The following is a 21,036-nucleotide window of genomic DNA, read 5'->3' on the forward strand; positions in this document are numbered from 1 at the left end:
TAGTTTATTAGCATATAACATAATATGTTTAGCCATTCCCCAATTGATGGATACCCCTTTATATTTTAGGTTTATTTTCCCTCTGTTCCCTCTTTTATTCTGTCCTTCAGTATCTGGAAGTCAATTTTCCTTAGGATTTTATCCTCGCTGGTATTTTCCTCCCCCTTAGTCCTCTATCATCATCCCTGCTTATTTCCCTGCTGAATTTTGTGTATTTTTACACCAAACTCTGTGTGTGTGTGTCCCCTTTCTTTGGCATTTCACATGAGAGTAGTGTCCAACATCCTCAATCCCATCCTTTATGTTTGTATATTCTTCTTACGAAATACTCAGTTCCATCCCTTTCTTTCTTTCTATGCCAGGGTATTTCTTTTATCTCCCTTCTCTTCTCTTTTTCTTTCTTCAAACTCTCACAGAACAACCAGTCTACCCCTACGACCTCTGTTTTTCTTAGTCATTCAGCTTTTAGTAAGCCCCTACCAGTCTCTGTGCTAAGTTCTGGGGATACAAAGAAGGGAAAAGACAATCCCTGCTCTCAGGGTGCTTATAATTTGATGGAAGAAATAACATGTGAACAAATATGTACAGATAAGCTATATACAGGATAAATAAAAAATAATCAATTGAGGGAAGACATTGGGATTCAGAGGGATTGGGAAAGGCTTCCTGTAGAAGGTGAGATTTTATCTGGGACTTGAGGGAGGTGGAAAGGAGGAGGGTGAGTATTCTAGGCATGGGGGACAGCCAGTGAAAATGCCCGAAGCCTAGAGACAGAGTGTCTTGTTGAAAGAACCACAAGGCCAGTTTCATTACATCAGAGTATGTGGGGGGCTGAAAGGTGAAGGAAGACTGGAAATGGCAGAGGGGCTAAGTTATAAGGAGCTTTGAATGCAAACAGAAGTGGAGGTGATAGGGAGTTACTGGAGTTACTGATTGGGGGTGGAGATGGTAACATGGTTGGGCTTGCAATTTAGAAAAATCATTTTGGTGGCAGAATGGAGAATGGAGTAGAGTGGGGAGACTCAAGGCAGGCACACCTACCAACAGGCTATTTCAGTAGTCCAGACTTTGAGGGAATGAGGGCCAGCACTAGAGTGGTGGCAATGTCAGAGGAAAGAAGGAAGAGATGTCGGAGAGATGTTGCGTAGATGAAATTGACTAGCCTTGGGAACAGATTAAATTTGGGAGGTGAGAGATGGGAACTGAGAATGATTCCTAGGTTTCAAACAGGAGAGACTGGGAGGTTGGTGGTGCTACTTTTGTTAGTAATAGGGAAGTTTGGAAAAGTGGGGGAGGTTTTGGGAGAAAAGGTAGTGAGTTCTATTTTGGACATAGTGAGTTTAAGATGTCTGTTGGAGATAGTTTGAGATACCTAAAGGGCAATTGGAGATGCATGAGAGATCATTAGAGAGGTTAGGGTTGTATAAGGAGATTTGAGAATCATCAAAATAGAGGTGATAATTAAATCCATGGGAGGTAATGAAATCACCTTGTGAAGTAGAATAGGGGGAATAAAGAGGGCCCTGTGGAACACCCATGGCTTGACCCAAATGAAGATCCCCCAAAAGAGACAGAGAGGGAAGCAGCCAGATAGGTAGGAAGAGAATCGGGGTAGAGCAATGTGCTGAAAACTAGAGAGAGGAAAGTATCAAGGAGATGGTCAGCAGTGTCAGTCAAAGACCACCACTCCCTCAGTTCTCCCTCCCACCCCAAAAGACATTAGGATTCTGAAGGGACACTTGTTTAGTCTCCCTTTATTAAAATCTTAACACTGCATCCTTTCTATTTCCTCAAATAAATTTACCTTTCTAGGTTTCTCTTGGTTCTTTTAAAATTTATAGTTCAAAAGTCGCCTATGATCTTTTCATCAGAAATACTTTTTTAAAAAATCACTTCTGCTTTATCCTGTCAGCTAAATGTTCATTTTATTTTCAATTTTATCTGTCTTTTGATTTTCGAAATTCCTTTTTTAGAGTATGTTAGGAGATTGTTGATTTTTAAAATAAGCAAGTATTTATAACAAGTGCAAAGAATGAAACCATCTCTATTAGTAAGGAAATTATAGTCCAATGGGAGAGACAGTAAATGCGTATAAAAACATATACAGAATAAATATGAACATATACAAAGAGATGTTTAACCTTTTAGGTAAATTATTCTTGGTTATAAGTCAGTCTTTTGCCTTTGAAATATCGTATTCCAGAATCCCCTTCTCATTTAGAAGCTACCAGGTGATTCTGGCAGCAGTCCTTTGATATTCAGATTGCTTTCTGGATGCTTGCAGTGTTTTTTTTCTTTGTTGTGGAAGCTCTCAATTTTTACTACAACATTCCTTGGACTTTTTTCCTTTTGTGGTTTCTTTCAGGAAGTGATAAGTGGATTCTTTTTATCTTCAGTTTGCTCTTTGGTTTCAGTAGATCTGGTCAGTTTTAATTTAAGATTTCTTGAAATATAATGTTTAGGGTTTTTTTTAAGTCATAGTTTTTCAAGAAATCCAATTCTTAAATTATTTCTCTTTGACCTGTTTTCCGGGTCATTTTTTTTTTATATCAGATATCTTAAATTTTATTTTTTTTAATCTTTTGTTCTAATATTTCCTGTTGTCTCATGGAATAATTGATTTCTGTTTCATCTATTCTAGTTTTCAGGGAGTCCATTACTTAGGTAAGGTTTACCACTTTCTCTTCTAAGCTATTTATTCTTCTTCCAATTATTTCCACCAGAGCTCTTATTTCCTTGTGAACAGATCACTCAGCAGGGGCAGCAAGGTAAGCAGCATTGTATCTATTCAAGATCTTGCATCCTTTCAGTATTGAACTATGTCTTTAAATACCCATGATATAAAAGTAGGATGCAGAGAGATGCTGCTTATGAATGCTATACTATTGTGTTCAGACAAGTCCACTTGTCTATGCTTTAAAAGGTAATTAACCGAATCAAAATAAGTTATACATATTCCTGTCACCTGGTTTTTTTTTTTTTTTTAAGTTTTACGAAAATTAGTGAAATGTTGGTGAATCTGTGTCTGTTGGTTTGCATGCCTGTATTTTCTTACTTTAGTGATATGGCATCTATAATTTGGGATATAGAGGAAGGAAGTTAGCTTGAAATCACTATTAGTTAATATAGAAAGAAAGCATAAAATGTATTTATTATGCTTTATAAAAGATTAATCAAAGTTGCATAAAAGTTGACAACTCAGAAATTTTTGATAACTCATTTATTTCCACCTAATTTTCAGAATCTAGAAGTTTGGGATAATATAATATAAAAGGACAGGAAACTGTAAAAGTATCAGGATTATTTAAAAATATTTGTTGATCTAGAAATATTGATGACCAATTATGACTTTAGGTGTACTATCTTGTATCCAGTATAATATAGTTTATATAATAATTATAGTTAATATATGCATAGCACTTTAATGTTTGCAACACTCTTTACGTATTTAATCTCTTCTGATTCTCACAACAATTCTGTGAGAAAGGTGCTATTACTTCTGTTTTACAAAGGGGAAACTGAGGTTGAGCGAAGTTAACTTTTTTGCCCTGAGCTATATACCTACTAAGCTACTACGGCAAGCTTTGGACTCAGATCTTCCAGACTCCAAGTCTAAGGTGTCACTTAGCTACCTCATTTATACTGGCATTTATACTTTTAGAATTAATGTTGTTTTGTTGTTTTTTTTTTAATAGAAAAAATGAACGCACCAAATCAGCTTCCTCACAAAGACACTGGCAAAACAGTAGAGAATGTGGAAGAACACAGCTATAAGCAAGAGAAAAAGATCCGAGCCACTCTTAGAACAACAGAACGGGATCATAAAAAAAATGTACAGTGCTCATTCATGTTAGACTCAGTAGGTGGATCTTTGCCAAAAAAATCAATTCCGGATGTTGATCTCAATAAGCCTTACCTCAGCCTTGGCTGTAGCAATGCTAAGCTTCCGGTTTCTATGCCTATACCTATAGCCAGAACTGCACGCCAGACTTCTAGGACTGATTGTCCTTTGGAACGCTTAAAATTCTTTGAAACTTTACGACTTCTGCTAAAGCTTACCTCAGTCTCAAAGAAAAAAGACAGGGAGCAGAGAGGACAGGAAAACACCTCTGCTTTCTGGTTTAACCGATCCAATGAACTCATTTGGCTTGAGTTACAAGCCTGGCATGCAGGACGGACCATTAATGACCAGGACTTTTTTTTATATACTGCCCGCCAAGCCATCCCAGATATTATCAATGAAATCCTCACATTCAAAGTAAATTATGAGAGTTTTGCCTATGTGAGAAATGGAGCTAGTTTTAATGGTACTTCAGTGGAAGGGCAGTGCAGAGCACCCCATGGAGCCACTGCTATGGGTTATTCAAACTATCACGAACATCTCCAACGCCAGCGAGTCTCATTTGAGCAGGTAAAGAAGATAATGGAATTGCTTGAATACATAGAAGCCCTTTATCCCTCTTTGCAGGCTCTTCAAAAAGACTATGAAAAATATGCTGCAAAAGATTTCCAAGACAGGGTACAGGCACTCTGTCTGTGGCTAAACATTACAAAAGACTTAAATCAGAAACTAAGGATTATGGGAACTGTTTTGGGCATCAAGAATTTATCAGACATTGGCTGGCCAGTGTTTGAAATACCATCTCCCCGACCATCCAAAGGCAATGAACCAGAGGAGGAGGGAAGTGACACGGAAGGAGAAGTGAAGGAATTGGAAACTACCACTGATGAAAGTGAAGAAGAACATGTCCTGGATCAGAGTGTGAAGGACTTCAGACAGGCTGTGGAGAGCAGTTTTGACCTCCAGCCACAGGACCATTTTTCAAAGAAGTTTGACAGATTTGAATCTGAAGATGAATCAATTGGCTGGGGAGTGTCTGAGTACAGTGCGGAAGCAGGCTATAGTAGATACTGTCTGACTTCCATATACAGACCATTTGTAGACAAAGCACTCAAACAAATGGGTTTGAGGAAATTAATTTTAAGACTTCACAAGCTAATGGATGGTTCTTTACAAAGGGCCCGTTTTGCACTGGTTAAGAGTGATCATCCATTGGAGGTAGGTTTCTGGTTGACATTAAAAAGGTTGTAGTTTTCATGATTTCATGTTTCTTGTTGGTTAAAATGTATATTTTATTAATTTAGTGTTTATGAATTCATAGTGGTATTTTCTTACATTTTTTCCATAAATGATTGCTAGTTATCTTACTTTTCAGTTTAAAAGTTCTACATTTTAAGTGAATAATTTAAATGAAATTTAAATACCCTATTTTTGTGCAATAAAAATTAAATGGAATAAAAATCTTAAAACATTTTGTAGAACAAAATCTGTAATATATAATAGAATATAATAAAAAATAATTCAAGGTAACTGGTACAAATTAATCTACAAGAAGAATGCAAAGTGCAAGGTATACTTGGGGAAAAAGAACCCAACAATTCAAAAGTAGCCTAAAGAAGGAAAGATAAAATGAGAACAAATTGAAAAGAGATGAGCTTGAGTGAAGGTCTCATAGTTGACAGAAAACTTATTTTGAGATAACATTACATTGCTACTGCTGGAAGAGGCAGGGTTCGTAGATTTAAAATAGAAGGGACCTTAGAGGTCACCAAGTCCAAACCGTTCATTTTACCAATAAGGAAATTGAGAGCAAAAGTGGTTAAGTGACTTGTCTAGAGTGACACATGCAGGAAGAGGGAGAGCTAGGGTTGAAACTCAGGTGTTCTGACTCAGAATCTCCTGTCCTTTCCTTGACTGCTGGCTAACATGCTGCTGAGATAAATTAAAATGAGGATGGCATACAAGAAGCTGGAAATAATACCTCCTATGTAGTCTGCATGACACTAGAAAGAGGAATTGGGGTTGGAAAGGAGGTCCAGCGGGAAAAGGCAAACATCTTTATCTTTGAAGAGGAGGAAGGTTGACATTTCTAACTGCATGTACTACATATCCATAAACACAGTATATTCAAGGTGGTGGTGGTGGTGGTGATACCGATACCACCCCTGTGTATGCATACAGAGATGGTGTAGTCAGGGTAGAAACACAAATTTTGTAATTCACTAACGCTACAGACATCAGCAGTCTGAAGTACAAAATACTAGATCTACTGCTATAAACTTGTCTACTGTATTTTATTACTATTTTCCTGTAAAAAATTAAAATGATGAAATAAACCCAAGTTAAAGTAGGAATTATTTGGACTTGATGTTTTGACACATAAAAACTTTATAGTTAGGGTGATAGAATTGGAATGAATGAACTGACAAGTGAAGTTAAATCATTACTCCTGGAACTCTTTTTTTTTTGGTTGCTGTTGTTGTTGTTGTTGTTGGCTAGGCAGTGGGGTAAGTGACTTGCCCAGGGTCACACAGCTAGTAAGTGTCAAGTGTGTAAGGTCGGATTTGAACTCAGATCCTCCTGACTCCAAGGGCAGTGCTCTATCCACTGTACCACCTAGCTGCCCCTTCTCTTGGAAATCTTAAAAAGTGTTGACAGCTGTCTGTCCTAATGTTCATAGATATTTTAGGGACATAGATCTCTGAGGCCCTTTCACCTTCATTATTATATAAGTAGGATTGTTTTTGTTTTGTTTTGTTTTTGCAGTATATGTTAGTTTAATAATGAACCTCTAAGATGAATCTATATAGCAGATAAGTTGATTTAAAATGAGTTTATATTATGCACATAGTACAGTTTTCTAAATGTATATAGGTGCCCAAGGCCATAGTAAAGGGGTGTATATAGGTTTGTTTATCTTCTTTTAGTTGAAGTGAGGGATTTTAAACAGTTGATCCAGTGTATTGATTACAAAGATCCTTGGTGTGCTGTATGCACAAAGAAAGAATTACATTCATTTTTACATGAAGCATAATTAAATTAAATAAAAAAATTTAGGTAATACAGTAAGATACTCTGTACTTTAATTATAATGAACATTTTTAAAGCGTTAAAAGTTGGCAAAATATCTTACACTCATGATCTCAATTGACCCTCATGACAATGAGGTATTACAAGTTTTAGTAACTCCATTTTGTAGATAAAACTGAGGCTTAGAAGAGAAGTGACTTATCCAAGGCCATACAGCTGTTAAGTATAAGGAAGTGAGCTTTGAACCCAGGTTTTCTTGACTGCTGGTCTGAACAACACCACACTGCTATCCCTGATGAATGACTACTCTGGCATAATTGTGTCAACAAAACAAAATCCAAAAACCAACTCTGGTTTCAAATCCTGACTTCACCTTTACTAGCAGATCTAGGACACAAAGGAATGGGGATAGTTGAAAGAAGATTGGATTTGGAATCAGAAGAACTGGATTCAAATCCTTTCTTGACCACTTACTGCCTTTGTGACCTTGGGCAGACATTTAACTTCTTTGCACTTCCATGTAAAATGAAGTATTTGGATAAGATGACCTTAGAGGTCCCTTTCAAGTCTGTATTGATGGTACCATGAATTTAAGTCAGTACCTACCTCTCTGACTTATTGTGAGCCTTTAAAGAACTTTGTGAACTATACAACCGTTATGAATGTGAGCTTCTGACATCCTCTTCCTCATCAATACTTCATGTCTATAAGGCTGTTTCCTCAGAAATAAAAAGGGAATCATATTACATTCATTGTCCAATTCGCACGATTGTTATTATGGCCAAATGAGCCAATGTATTCAACAGTCTTTATAAACTGTAAAACACAATATAAATGTTAGCTCTTATCACAACATAAAAAGCATGAAGAGACGCCACTCTAACTCAGCCACTTTAATAGCATTGTTGAATTTGGGGAGAACTTTTAAGATTTCTTTGATTGGTAAGAAATTAGTTTAATAGGCAGTCATTGAATTTAATAGCCAAGTCATTCAAAATATGTCTTAGCTTTTCTGTGGATACAGTATCTGAAATTTTTAATAAAGTTAATGTCACAGAAAACATGTATTTTATGGTGTATATGGTACATGACTTTAAGGGTATCTTTCTTACACTATGAAGAAATATGTAGTAGATTTATACATACTATAATTTGATGATTAAGATTGTCATCATTTATGTTTTCAGCTGCTTGTTTTTCAAGAGAGTATTCAAAACCATCATATCTCTTTTAGAGGTAGCATTTTTTAATAGAGAGAATTTAAGTCAGGACCAGAGTTCAAAATCCTCCTCCTTACGCTGAGAACTTGAGGCAACTGACTTGATATTTCTTCATATGTAAAATGGGGGTGATAATCCTCAGGGCACCTAGTTCACAGGGTTGTTGTGAAGTTCAAATGAGATACCAAACATAAAGTGCTTTTCAGTCTTTAAAAGTGTTTTATAAATGTCAGTTGTCATTGTTAGAATGTAAGCACCTTTAGGGCAGAGACACTTGTTTATTTTGTTTTTGTTTTTGTTTTTTAATTTTTTATCTCTAGTTTCTGTCAGCACTCTCTGTACTTAATAGACAATTTGTTGAATTCAGTTATTGAATTTCTGCCTGTCTTGGCCCAGGTATGTTGTCTGTTTATAATCTCATGCCTAAAAACCAGCTATCTGCAAAAATGCCCCAGAAGTTTGAGGTAGTTATTTCTAAATTATTCTCCCCTTGCAACCTGGGAGCTAGATCTTCCTACTCCTAGGGACAAGGCTTTAGTGACTGGGCTTTCAGCCACCAAGTCACTACACCTCAGTTCCTAATGGGCGGAGCTTGTGATTGTTACTTATTCTATACAGTGCCTTTTCTTGAAAGAGAAAAATGATTAGTCTTATTTCATTTTAGTTTTATAGATCCTTAAATCTTCTATTTCTCTTTTAGTCTTTTTAGGAAAAAACACAACAACCCAAAACCTCTCATTCATGTCAAGTGTTATTTCCCCTGTGAAATCAGAGTGGCAGTCTAAATTTATCATTATATTCCAAAGAGTAATATTTTCTATTCATATCCTAACCATAGTTTTGGTAATTTCTTATGGAAAACCTTAATCTTGTTTAATTTTACTTTTGTTACAGTTTTCTGAGTTCCCAGATCCCATGTTGTGTTCAGATTATATACAGTTGTCAAATGCAACACCTTCAACAGAACAAAAGTGCAGCACTGTGTCATGGGAAGAGCTGAAATCTATGGATTTGCCATCATTTGAACCTGCATTTTTGGTCCTTTGTCGAGTGCTTCTTAATGTTATCCATGAATGTCTCAAATTAAGATTGGAACAGAGACCTGCTGGGGAACCATCTCTCTTGAGTATTAAGCAGGTTTGCATTTAAAACTAACAATTTTTAAAGTAATTAACATGTCACTTTATATAGTTAAGAATTTTTTGTAAAGACAAATCTTTAATTCTTTTAATTGTTGAATCGGTTGGTAAGTATAGTTCTGTGTTTTGGAAGTGTAAAGGTAGTTGATATAAATACATGGTTGTACTTGATGATACAATTGTATTTGAGTATAGTTTGAGATAGCCTTAATAAAATTTGATTGGTTTGTGAAAAATATGTTTTTTGTGTCTTCGTTTAGTATAAAGTACTTTTCTTAGGGTCTGGAGGGTTTCCACCTCTGGATTGAATGATAAGGTAGTGAAGAAGACTGATCAAGAAATAAAAATGTAGGACTCTGTTAGGTTTTTGTTAACCCTCTACTCTGTGCTTGGATCTGCCATATTTTCATATTCCCTTCATCTTTTTTATCTGCTCATCACTAGGCTTTAACTCAGAACATACTCATACAGCTTGTCTTTAGCATCTACTGCTTTTCATTTCTTCTCTCCTGACTTTTGCTCCCTGTTTTACACCGCATATGAATTAGGTTTCAGACTACTAAATCTTGGGAAAAGCTCTTTTTATTAAAAATCAAGGCAGCAAAGCCAAGACAACCTGTTGGCAAAGTCTACAAAATTTTGTTATGTATAATAGCTTGGAAAATTAGGGGGAGAATGCTACATTATTAGTCCTTGGCTAGAGATCTTTGGTAAGTAAACCCCTCTGAACCTGAGTTTCTTCTTCTGTAAAACAAAATGTTGAACCATATGATTCAATTTAATGTTATTTGAGTTCATGCTATGCTTAAGGCATTTGGTTGGTATTAGAATAACATAACTGTTCTCCCTCTAAGGGGTTACAATGTAATAGGTGAGATAAAAATATGTATACAAATACTTTAACAGAAGGAAGAATGTAAGTGCAGAAATACAGATAAAGTGCTCTGAGAGATGTGGAAGGGGAATAGGGATTTGATCTGTGACTTCATTGGTACAAGCAACTCTTCACCCCTCCACCCCAGTATAGGTTGGGAACTTCTCTGCAACATACGGTCTTAGGTAGTTCCGTAGATGAGGGGGTAAGTCATCCAGGGTCATAAAGCCAGGATGTGTCAGAGATGAGACTTGAACCCAGGGTCTTCCTAGAGAGACCTGAGGATGATCAAATGACTTCAAGCTGGAGGGATTTTGGAAAATGTTATAGTAGAGGTGATATTTGAAGGGGCTTTGAAAAAATAGGGACAGGCTTTTAAATGACAGGAATTTTAAGAAATTTGATAGTGACAGGGAGAACAGAGAAAGGATGGTAGCTCAAAGGGTTAAAGGAAAGAGTGAAAGGAATATCTGAAAAAGAAAACAAAAAAATGTTATAAGACGGTCTGGAGGTCTAGGAGCCGGGGAAAATTAGGCTCAGAAAAGGAAAGGAAGATGGACCATTGAACCTTTGGAGCTTATGTAATAAGTTTGAAATATTTCCCACAGAGTGTGGTGCTGGAGCTTCTGAAGAAGAGACAGCATTTCCTGCACCACAGCATGATGATAAGGATCAAATGGCCACCCATTACTGATCAGAGGGAAGAAGTGATAAGTTAAACTACTTGGTGACTCTCTTGATTAGAGTTACTGAGGTGAAAAAATGTTGACTTGATCTGAAAATAGTTAGGTATGCTGTCCTTCCAAGACATGGATCTGCATCATGGCAGTCTCCTCAAACTTGTTAAACCTTATTGCCCACTTTTGAGGATTCATGTGAAAATAGATTCTGTCACCAGCAGGAAACTTAAGAGACATAGGTTATGTTTTCATTGCTACTCTGATTGAAAGTAGGTTTCAAAAAAAAAAATTTGAATATAAGAAGTGAATAAGCTGATCAAGAAGATAGTGTCAGAGAGCAAAATTCAGATTTCTCTGACAGTTTAAGATATTAGGATGGCCAGCAATAGAGTATCAGACAAGATTCAGTAACAATACATTTGTCCATGGATTTGGTGATCTAAACAAGATGGCTCTTTTTTAGAGGCAGCTAAGTGAAACAGTGGGTGGAGTGGTAGACCTGGAGTCAGGAAGATTTGATTTTTAATCCTACCTTATACACTTAATAGCAGCATGACCCTGGTCAAGTCACTTAAGTTCTCTTAGCCTTAGTTTCCTCAACTGTAAAATGAGGATAATAGTAACTTCTACTTCCTAAGGCTATTGTGAAGCTCAAATGAGATAATACTTGTAAAATGCTTTGCAAACCTTAAAGTGCCATGTAAATATTAACTATTATTAAAATGAAAATAAAGGAAAATGGAAAAAAACTGGCCACATACCACAAAGAGTAGCATTGAGAATCCGTTTTACACAGAAGCAGAATCTTTTCGTTTAGTGTTGATGAATCCTGTGTCAATTGTATGCTAAAAGTTAAGTATCTAATGAAGGTTAAGTATCTCTCTATCATCTAATGAATGATTTCTTCAAAAGGTAGATAAGGTACTGATGGGAAACTGTCAGTCTGATTCTAACCTAAAAGGAGAAACTAGTTATTAAAATAGAAGTGATAGGAAATTTTGGAGGAAACCACCAGTGTATGTTAGTGATTATGGTAGCTTCAGAGGGGAAAGGTAAGAAGTAAACTTAATATATCATGCACACTAATTTTTTTTGGGGGGGGTGGTAAATTTCATAGAATTCAGAGAAAAAATGGATAGGATCCAGGGACTTAAAATTATATAGAGGAAATTGACCCAATAGGAAAAGAACACTCTGAAGAAAGAAATTTTGGTGACACAAGCAGAGTTGATTCCAATAATAAGAATCAGTGTCTAAGAACACATGTTGATGTGCAGGGAGTTCACCAACCAACTTAGATTTTTAACTTAGATTTTTAACAAATATATTCAGAAGATAGAAGCTTAAGTAGGGTAGAGAAATGAATACAGAAGTGTGGCTTGGTACTGTAAGATACGGGTCAGGAATGCTGAAGTTCTGGGTGAACTGAATTTGGTGAGGAAAATTTAAGCATAATAAAAAGCCATTTTGTTTTGCATTTTAGTTAAATTGAGGAATGAAGAGGCTCAAAGGCATCAAAACTATGACTCCACTTTGGGATGGGTAGGATGGTGATAGCAGACAGGAAGAGTTGAAGCTGTTGAATTCTCGTTCTGCTTCTGTTATCTCTGCAGAAGAAAATGACTGTTCAGTACAGAAAGTTGAGACAACAAAAATAGCAACAACCTCAGATAAGTGACTGTATAGTAAGAAAGCACCTAGCTGCCCCTGGAGAGTTCAAGTCAGATGAACTATGTCATTAGATCCTTAAAATAGCTGGGAAATGGGATTGCTGATTTCCCCTACTAATTTTCAAAAGACTGTGGAGAAGACAGGAGAAGGGCAAATGTACCAATTTTCAATAAAGAGAATATAATGGAATCTGCAAACTATAGATAATACACTTGACTTTGATTCCTGGCAAAATTCTAGATTAAAGAGACGGTTAATGAACACCTACAAGAGGAAACTAACTACAGAGAGACAGCATCGTTTTATCAGGAAATAGTTTGGCAGTTACTTCACTAGTAGACCAGGGAAATGCTGTAGAGAATGGTTTGCCTCCATTTTAGGAAAGTATTCAATAAAATCTCTCATGCTATTCTCATGGAAAAGAAGAGATAAGGGCTAAACCATGGTATGAGAAGGTAGATTTGAATTGGTTTATCAGCTAGACCAGAGAAAACTCATTAATGGTTTGATGTCCATTTGGAAGGAGATCATGAGGTATTTCAGTGATCTTTGCTTTGTAGGGTACTGTTTTAACATTGTGGTCAGTCAATCAGTAAACATTTATTAGGTGCCTGCTATGTGCCAGGCTCTGTGCTAAGCACCAATCAATAACTTGGATATTATGTTTATCAGATTTATAGATGACACAAAGCTGAGAGGGATAGTTAACACATGAGATAACTGGATCTTCACAGGATTGGGGCAGAATTGCTTAAAGTCAGTTAATAGAGATAAATAGAAGTTTAACACAGGTTTAAAATCATCAGTTTCACAAGCATAATTTAGTGCAGGGCGTCTTAAACTTTTTCCACTTGTGACCCCTTCGGCACTTACTAAACTGTCACAACCCCGTATGGAGTTGTGACCCACGGTTTACGAAGCGCTGAATAGAGTAGGCATAGTGTGACAGCATTTGTCTGAAAAAGATCTGGGGCTTGTTAGGGGTTACAAACTCAATATAAGTAAGTCAGCAGGATGATATGGTACCAAAACATCTAATGTAATACTGAGCTATGTTAAGAGAAACATAGCTCCCAGGCATAATGTGGTGATAGTCCTTTGTACTCTGCTACATCTAGAGTATTATGTTTAGTTCTGTATACCACATTTTAGGAAGGACATTGATAAGCTGAAGAACATCTAGAGCAGCGATTCTTAACCTGGAATTTGAAGAATAGATATTTTTATTTTGATAAATATATTTCAATAATTGTTTACCTTTGTAAACTTATGCCCTTTCTCTTACTCATTTAAGAACATTGGTTTCATCAGACTGCCAGAGGCATCCATGACATCCCCAAAAATTAAGAATCCCCTGCCCAGGGGCAGGTATCAAGGATGGTAAATTGGGGCCACTCATTGCCGCAATTTGAATCAGAGCTACATGTCTGAATTCTGAGTATTTCAAAATGATGGGACTTAATAGCTTCTCCTTCCTGTTTCAGTTCATTTACTGACCAAAAGCCAAACATAAGACCAGTGTTAATGTGTCAATCAGCTTAGATTTTTTTAAAACTATATATACAGATGGTGGAAGCAAGGGCAAGTATATGATGTGAGCATCCCAGCTGGAGAGGGGAAAAAGGAGGAAGCCTACACATAGTACTTGTGTCCAAATTAGATTTATTAAAGAATATTAAAAGCCAGCTGGAGATGAGAGGGATGTTACAGTACTCTAATTCTGGGTCCAGATTGGGGTGCTAATATAGCACTTCAAAAAAGATGTTTTCCCTTTCTCCTTGTACATGAAGAGTCCCACCTGTGATATGTATTAGAGATTCTACCTCACTTTGGAGGGTTCCAGAGTGATAAGTGGTAGTGAAGCAAGGTATTATGTATTACTTCTGCTTCCAGAGCTATGTTTTTGGATTTTTGGTCATTTTTATTGTTTGAGAGGGCAAAAAAGGGGTAAAGGAGAGTGGATTCAAGAATTTAGCTCATCCCATGGCTTACTTTAAGCCTTTTCTCAGAGAGAATCCTACTTTTCATGATCTTGGAATTTAAGAGCACATATAAAGATATCAAAGTTCATCTCTTGAGTTTCTGATTTAGCTCTAAAAGGGTCTCTAGGCACAAAAACATACTTTTTGTACAGCAGGCACATCACACCTTAACTGGTTTACTACAGTACATTTGTTTACTATTTCATGTCTTAGGATGCATTGCAAGAGATCTGCCTGCAGAAAATTTCCTGGGCTATAATAGGTCATTATACAGATGAAAGGCCTTGTGTTCATTCCTTTTAAGGATTGGTTAAAGCCGCTGGAGTTGAGGGGCAGCTAGGTGGCACAGTGGATAGATCACCAGGCCTGGAGTTAGGAGGATCTGAGTTCAAATCCAGCCTCAGAGAACAAACACTTGACACTTACTAGCTGTGGGACCCTGGGCAAGTCACTTAACCCCAATTGCCTTACCAAAAAAAAAAAGGACACTGGAGTTGGTTATCCTGGAGAAGAGAATCCTTGGAGGCAGATGGGGTTAAGAGCTGATTTCAAATGTTTGAAGGGCTGTCTTGTAGAAGAAGGATTTACTTGTTTTATGTATTATGTAGAAGTTGCAAAGAGGCAAATGTAGGATTGATGTAAGGGTAGGCTTGCTAACAGTCAGCTTCCAGAAGGCAGTGGGTTCTTTCTCCTCAGAAGCCTTAAGTCAAAGACTGGATAACTAGATTCTTTTTGAGGTGTCAGCTGTGCTAAGGAGCTATTGAGATTCACTTCTATTGCTGAAATTGTGTGATTTTGTGAATCATACCTGCCTGACTTCTACCTCAGAATCATTAGCTTTTTTTGTTAGTCACCTCCTTTGTGACTTTCCTGATTCTTCTAGTTTTTATTGCTCTCTCCCTCCTCAAATTTTATTTCCTTGTGTCCTCTGATAGAATGTAAGCTCTTTGAGGCAGGGACCATTTTTGCGCGTGCATGCGCATGTGTGTGTGTGTGTGTGTGTGTGTGTGTGTGTGTGTGTGTGCGCGCGCGTGTGTGTGTGTGTCCCCAAAACCTAGTATACTGTCTTTCATAGGCCTAGTACAGACCTTTTATAAATATTTATTAAATGAATGAATGGAAGTGATGGGCCATAGTGTATATTGTAGAAGAAGGAAATTAAAAATTCAAGAGCCTAATTCAATAGCTTTATGAGAGATTTGAGAAGGTGATTTACTGGCTATCAAAATGCTAGCAGGAAGATGGAAATCCAGCTGCCAAGAGATGGAGAGAAGGATCAGAGTGAAGAAGTTACTGAATTCAGAGACCTTCGGAGTGGTTTATTCCCCTTGGCTTCTAGCTATACAAATAGCCATTTTGAACTGTTTTTCTTGTTTTACTGCCATGATTTCCCCCCCACCCCCACCACTCATTCCTCCTATACGTTTGGTGATCGACCCCTGCTGATAGTTGACTGGTCTCTACTCAGCAAAGTAGGAAGCAGTTTCTTCTGCTTAGGTTCAGGGGATTGGGGGTGTTCCTGGGGGATTTATGATCATGGAAATCAGCTGGAATGGTTGTGGGTAATGGCATGTAGGTCCTTCAGAATTGAGCTAAAAGGACTTGTTGCAGTGAGGGCCCAGTAGAAATTAAATAGTGTGCATTTTTATTAGACCAGATGTAGCATAATTTCATGACTTTCTCCTCTGGGAGTGAATGGTGGCAGTAGTAAGGGTGACGGACTAAAGGATAGAATCAAGCTGTGTTGAAATGTCTGATTACTGGGGCATTTGAAAGTAGAAAGCAGCAACAAACTTCATAAATTAGGAAGGCATTGGGTTTGAGCCTGCTAAGATATTTTATACATAATCATAAATTGACAAAATTTGAATTTATATAAAATTCTTCTGAAGTCAACTTTCTCTAGTCATTTGTGGGGGCTAAACACCATTAAAAATAGCTGACATACAAATATATTATCTGTCACCTCTGTCTTTCTTTGCACAGACTGGTACTCATGCCAGTAATGCTCCCTTTCAAGTCCCTACTTTTAGAATACCTTGCTTTATTCAAGGCTCCCCTGAGTGCCACCTCCGGCTTGAGGTCTTTTGTGATCTTTCCGTTTTGACCACTTCCACTGCCCTACAAGTTATTTTGTATTTACTTTGTATGTGTATGTTGTTTTACTGCTGAAGATCTTAAGCACCTTCAGAACAAAGACAGTTTTGAGTTTTGTTTTTGTATTCCTGGTATATGGTACAGTACCTGGCACATAGGATCATGTTAAATACTTGTTGAATTAATTGAACTGCTAAGAAATTGAGTAAGATTAAATGATAGATTGTAACTCTAATGTGTATTTCTTTTCTTACAGCTGGTAAGAGAGTGTAAAGAGGTCCTGAAGGGTGGACTGTTAATGAAGCAATATTACCAATTCATGCTTCATGAAGTATTAGATGATTTGGAAAAGATTGACTGCAATATAGACTCTTTTGAAGAGGACCTGCATAAAATGTTGATGGTAAGGATCAATGATGAGAAAAGTAGTTATCTTGGTTTGGCTTGGTTTTATTTTTTTTTGTTCTGCATGATAAACCTGTGACAATTAGTTTGGTTTTCTTATCTTAAAGAAGAGGTATCAGACTTGTGTTGTTTTCCCCAGAGGGTAGAAGTAGGTGGAATGAGTTACGATTGCAATGAGACCAATTTAGCCTTTATATAATTAGAGTTATGCCCAACAGGAAGTGGACTCCACTTTACTTTGTGGTCTTCAAGCAAAGGCTAGATGGCCATTTGTGACTGTGTTGTAGGTATGGGTGTTGTGGTGTGTGCCCACCCCCCATTTTTATGTGACAGGAAATCTTACATTAGTCTAAATATCACATAATTCATTTGGGGGCAGAGTAGCCTAGGCCCATGAGTAGGCCCCACCTTACCTCATTTCCCCACTGCTTCTCTTTCCGTTGCCATCTTGTTAGTCTTCTTGCCCACTATATATAACCACCTCATTCCTAACTTTGATCCTTTCTAGTGTGTGTTACTTCTGCCTTGCTCAGAGAATACTCTTCTCTCCATTTACTTACCTAGCTGAATCTTACCTTCATTCCTCAGTTCATATCCTACCCTATCTAGAGGAAGGAAGCCATGTCTAATTATGGCCCACAGTACTCTCTCTTTTTTGAATTTAAATCACTTATAGTCTTTAAAATTCAAGGTGTTCTGGAAATGGGCACATCAGCTACATTGTAAAATATAGTTAATTCCAAATATGTAAAATACCTTTGACTTTAAAAAGTTATAAAAATGAATACATTATTTAATAAGTTTCTTTTATCAAAGTTAAGATTAAACTAGTATTTATAAAGAAACATTCTTGTTCATCACACTCATTGTCTTGCTAAAAGTTTTAATAATAGCTAGCATTTATATATCACTTTTTCAGTTTTATTTCATTTGATGTTCATAATAACCCTGAGAAGCAGATGCTATTAAAATTTCCCCATTTTACACATAAGGAAGCTGAGGCAGAAGTAAAGTGACTTGCCTGGGGTCACAGAGCTGGTGAGTATTTGAGACTGGATTTGTCTCCAGGTCCAACTCTGTATCTGCTGTGCCACCTAGATGCCTTTGTCGAAAGAATTTTTTTTATTTCATAAAAATGTAAGGAATCCACTGATTCTTTAGATATACAATTTTCTTCCAGCCTTTGTTCAGTGGAAAATGATATAACTACAATAAAAGAATTTGTAAGCCCAGGAAGAGACTTTAAAGAAAGGTAGTTGAACATAGAGTAGGAAAACAGGTTAAAATCCTGGCTCTGCCAGTTACCAGCTACATGACTGTGGGTAGTTTAGTTTAAACTTTGTCAGTTGGGGAAATGGCTAAAAAAGTATGCTATGTAAACATAATGTAATATTATTGGGCAGTAACTTAGGATGACTTGAGGAATTCAAAGAACCATAGGAAGATATGTACGAAGAATAATGGAAACAATGATGACACCAATAGGCATTTTTTAAATGACTAATGGAAATCATTCAGTCAGTCCACAGATTGGCACAGTGCCAAGTGCTTGGGGTACTAAAAAGGACAAAAACAACTTCAAAGAGCTTGCATTCTAATGGGGAAGCTACATGTAAAGAAATAGTACATAAAAAATATAGGGAGTAGATTGAAGGCAACCTTTTAGAAGGAGAAGCTTAAGCGTCTGGGGCCTGGAAAGGCCCGTACTGATGGTGGCATTTGAATCAAGTCTGGGAGGAAGCTATAAATTCTTGAGAGCCAGAGGTGAAGAGGGAGAGCATTGCAAGCATGGTGGAGTGCCAGCACATCTGTTTGGAATTGGGAAGTGAAGTGTCATGTGTGAGGAACAGCAGGTAGGCCAGAATGACTGGATTGTAACGTGCAAAGAGGGGTGAAGAGTAGGAAGACTAGGAAAGGGCCAGTTAGAAAATGCTTTAAATACCGTACGGAGGATTCTGTATATGAGTCTTGAAGTAATAGGGAGTCATTGAAGTTTATGGAGTGGGGGGAGATGGGGTAGTGGAAGGAAGCATGATCATATTTGTGCTTTAAGAAAATCACTGGCAGCTAAGTGGAAGATCATTTGGAGTGAGAAGGCCATTGCAGTAGTTCTGTGGTGATGAGAGTCTGAATTAGTGTAGTGCATATGTGAGTAGAGATGAGGGGGTCTTATAAAAGATATAAAAGTAGAGATGCAAGATTTGGCGGCAGGTTGGATATGTGGGATGAGTGAGAAATTGAGGATAACACTGGTGTTGCAGACTTGGGTGACTAGGAGTATGGAAATTGTGCCATCGATAGTAATAGTGAAAAACAAAAGAGAAGGTTCAGGGGAAAAATAATGAGTTCTATTTTGGACATGTTGAATTTGAGATTTCTAATGAGTATACATTATTCCACACTACGGCTAAGGAAGGAGACTAGGTTCGGGAAGTCAAATTCTGAGTGATTGAAATACCAATGAATGTCTCAGAGAATAGACAATTAAACCTACCTCTTCTATCGTAACAGAGAGGTAAAGGAATATAGACTAGAATATTGCATGTGTTTTCAGATATTTAAAAGATTATATGTTTTTGTTTAATTTTCTTTTTTTTGCCACAAAATGTTCATGTGAGGCTCTTTGTGAAATTACATGCAGGAGGCATCACTAAAGTTTATTTTAGAAGCGAAAACAGAAGGATGCCTTTAGAGTATTGTTTGCAAAAGTCTGAGTCTTCAGTTTTCAAACCTTCATTAAGTATGCCCTGCATATAACTATTGATAATGTTATAAAATTTTTCAGAGATTGGAATATATGTCGGTCGGGGGTGTGTGTGTGTGTGTGTGTGTGTGTGTGTGTGTGTGTGTGTGAGATAGTTATTGATATTTTCCAGTTGACCTTTTCTATATAATGATGATTTATATACTACGACAATGACGACTACTACTGCTATGGATTTCCCCCCTAATTCTCAGATTCTTGAGATTTGCTCAATCTTTAGTAATTATCTTCTTTGGATTCTGGCAGGGGTTGGCAGTAAGCAGGTTGTGATAAATGATGTCTTTTATTTCATTTTTGTTTTTATATCCCCAGTACCTAGCAAAGAAGCTGGCACATTGTAGATATTTAATAAATGTTTGTTGAATGTAGTTGATTTGAATTTCTTATTTGTTCATTATTGTTCTTTATTTGTTTATGATTCATCCACACAAGTGAATTTGATCAGCGATTACAGGTTTAACCTTTTGGTTTTGACAATTAAAATTTTCCATTAAATGTGGTTAAGAATTTATTCTAGTTAAGAAGGCAGTGAAGTATGTAGTATATTTTAGGTTTCCATCAGATAGGATATAAAGTTTTTCCTAAGTTCTTTTAACTGTTTTTCATGCAAAACTAACTTAAATGAATTGTGCACATCTGTGTCTTCTTACATGGGATGCTAACACAATTTAACTTTTAGAGGATTCATTGTAATCATTATAAATGTCAGTTATTGCATTGTGCTAAATACATAGTACAATGATACTTTCAAGAGCATATTGAGGTGTATAAAGAGTTATTTTTTTTCCCTAGTACTAAATGGCTTAAGACTTGAATTTTTGTTGTTGTCATTATCCTGTCTTTTTTAATTTTAATTTTTTTTTTTTTGGTGTTCTCCCTCATTAACTTTTACTTGTTACTGTCAGTGTTTCTGCCTACTTTTAATTTGAAGTTTTTATACTTACTTAGTTGAAAGCTTATACATTTCTCTTTTATGTTTATATTTAAAGGTATATTTTGATTACATGAGAAGTTGGATCAAAATGTTGCAGCAGTTACCTCAAGCATCTCATAGTTTAAAAAATCTATTAGAAGAAGAATGGAATTTCACCAAAGAAATAACTCATTATATAAGAGGAGGAGAAGCACAGGCTGGAAAATTGTTTTGGTAGGATTTACTATTGTTTTGCATGTAACCTTCTTACTAGCTTTCTTAATCTTACAATATCAATTTGGTTTAAAGTGCTTGTTTTCTACAATGTTTCAGATTTTAGTTCAGTTGAAATCATTATTGTTGAGGCCAGTTCCCTAAACTGGAAGGCTCATGGAAACCAGAGAAATTGGCCTACATAGG

General features: G+C 36.7%; 1 protein-coding gene across 6 annotated transcripts in view; it reads left to right on the top strand.

Moving 5' to 3' along the window:
- LOC114031466 (mitogen-activated protein kinase kinase kinase 4) overlaps window positions 1–21,036 on the top strand; it is a 135,306-nt gene that overhangs the window by 62,786 nt on the left and 51,484 nt on the right. For all 6 annotated transcript variants that reach the window (XM_027846543.1, XM_027846548.1, XM_027846549.1 and 3 more), the window contains 4 exons: window positions 3,696–5,059; window positions 8,986–9,228; window positions 16,791–16,937; window positions 20,693–20,850. In XM_027846543.1, the coding sequence (XP_027702344.1) occupies window positions 3,696–5,059; window positions 8,986–9,228; window positions 16,791–16,937; window positions 20,693–20,850 (1,912 nt within the window). The remainder of the gene's footprint in view (window positions 1–3,695; window positions 5,060–8,985; window positions 9,229–16,790; window positions 16,938–20,692; window positions 20,851–21,036) is intronic.

Source organism: Vombatus ursinus, unplaced genomic scaffold, assembly GCF_900497805.2.
Source record: "Vombatus ursinus unplaced genomic scaffold, bare-nosed wombat genome assembly UNPS02015175.1, whole genome shotgun sequence".
Taxonomy (NCBI): Eukaryota; Metazoa; Chordata; class Mammalia; order Diprotodontia; family Vombatidae; genus Vombatus; species Vombatus ursinus.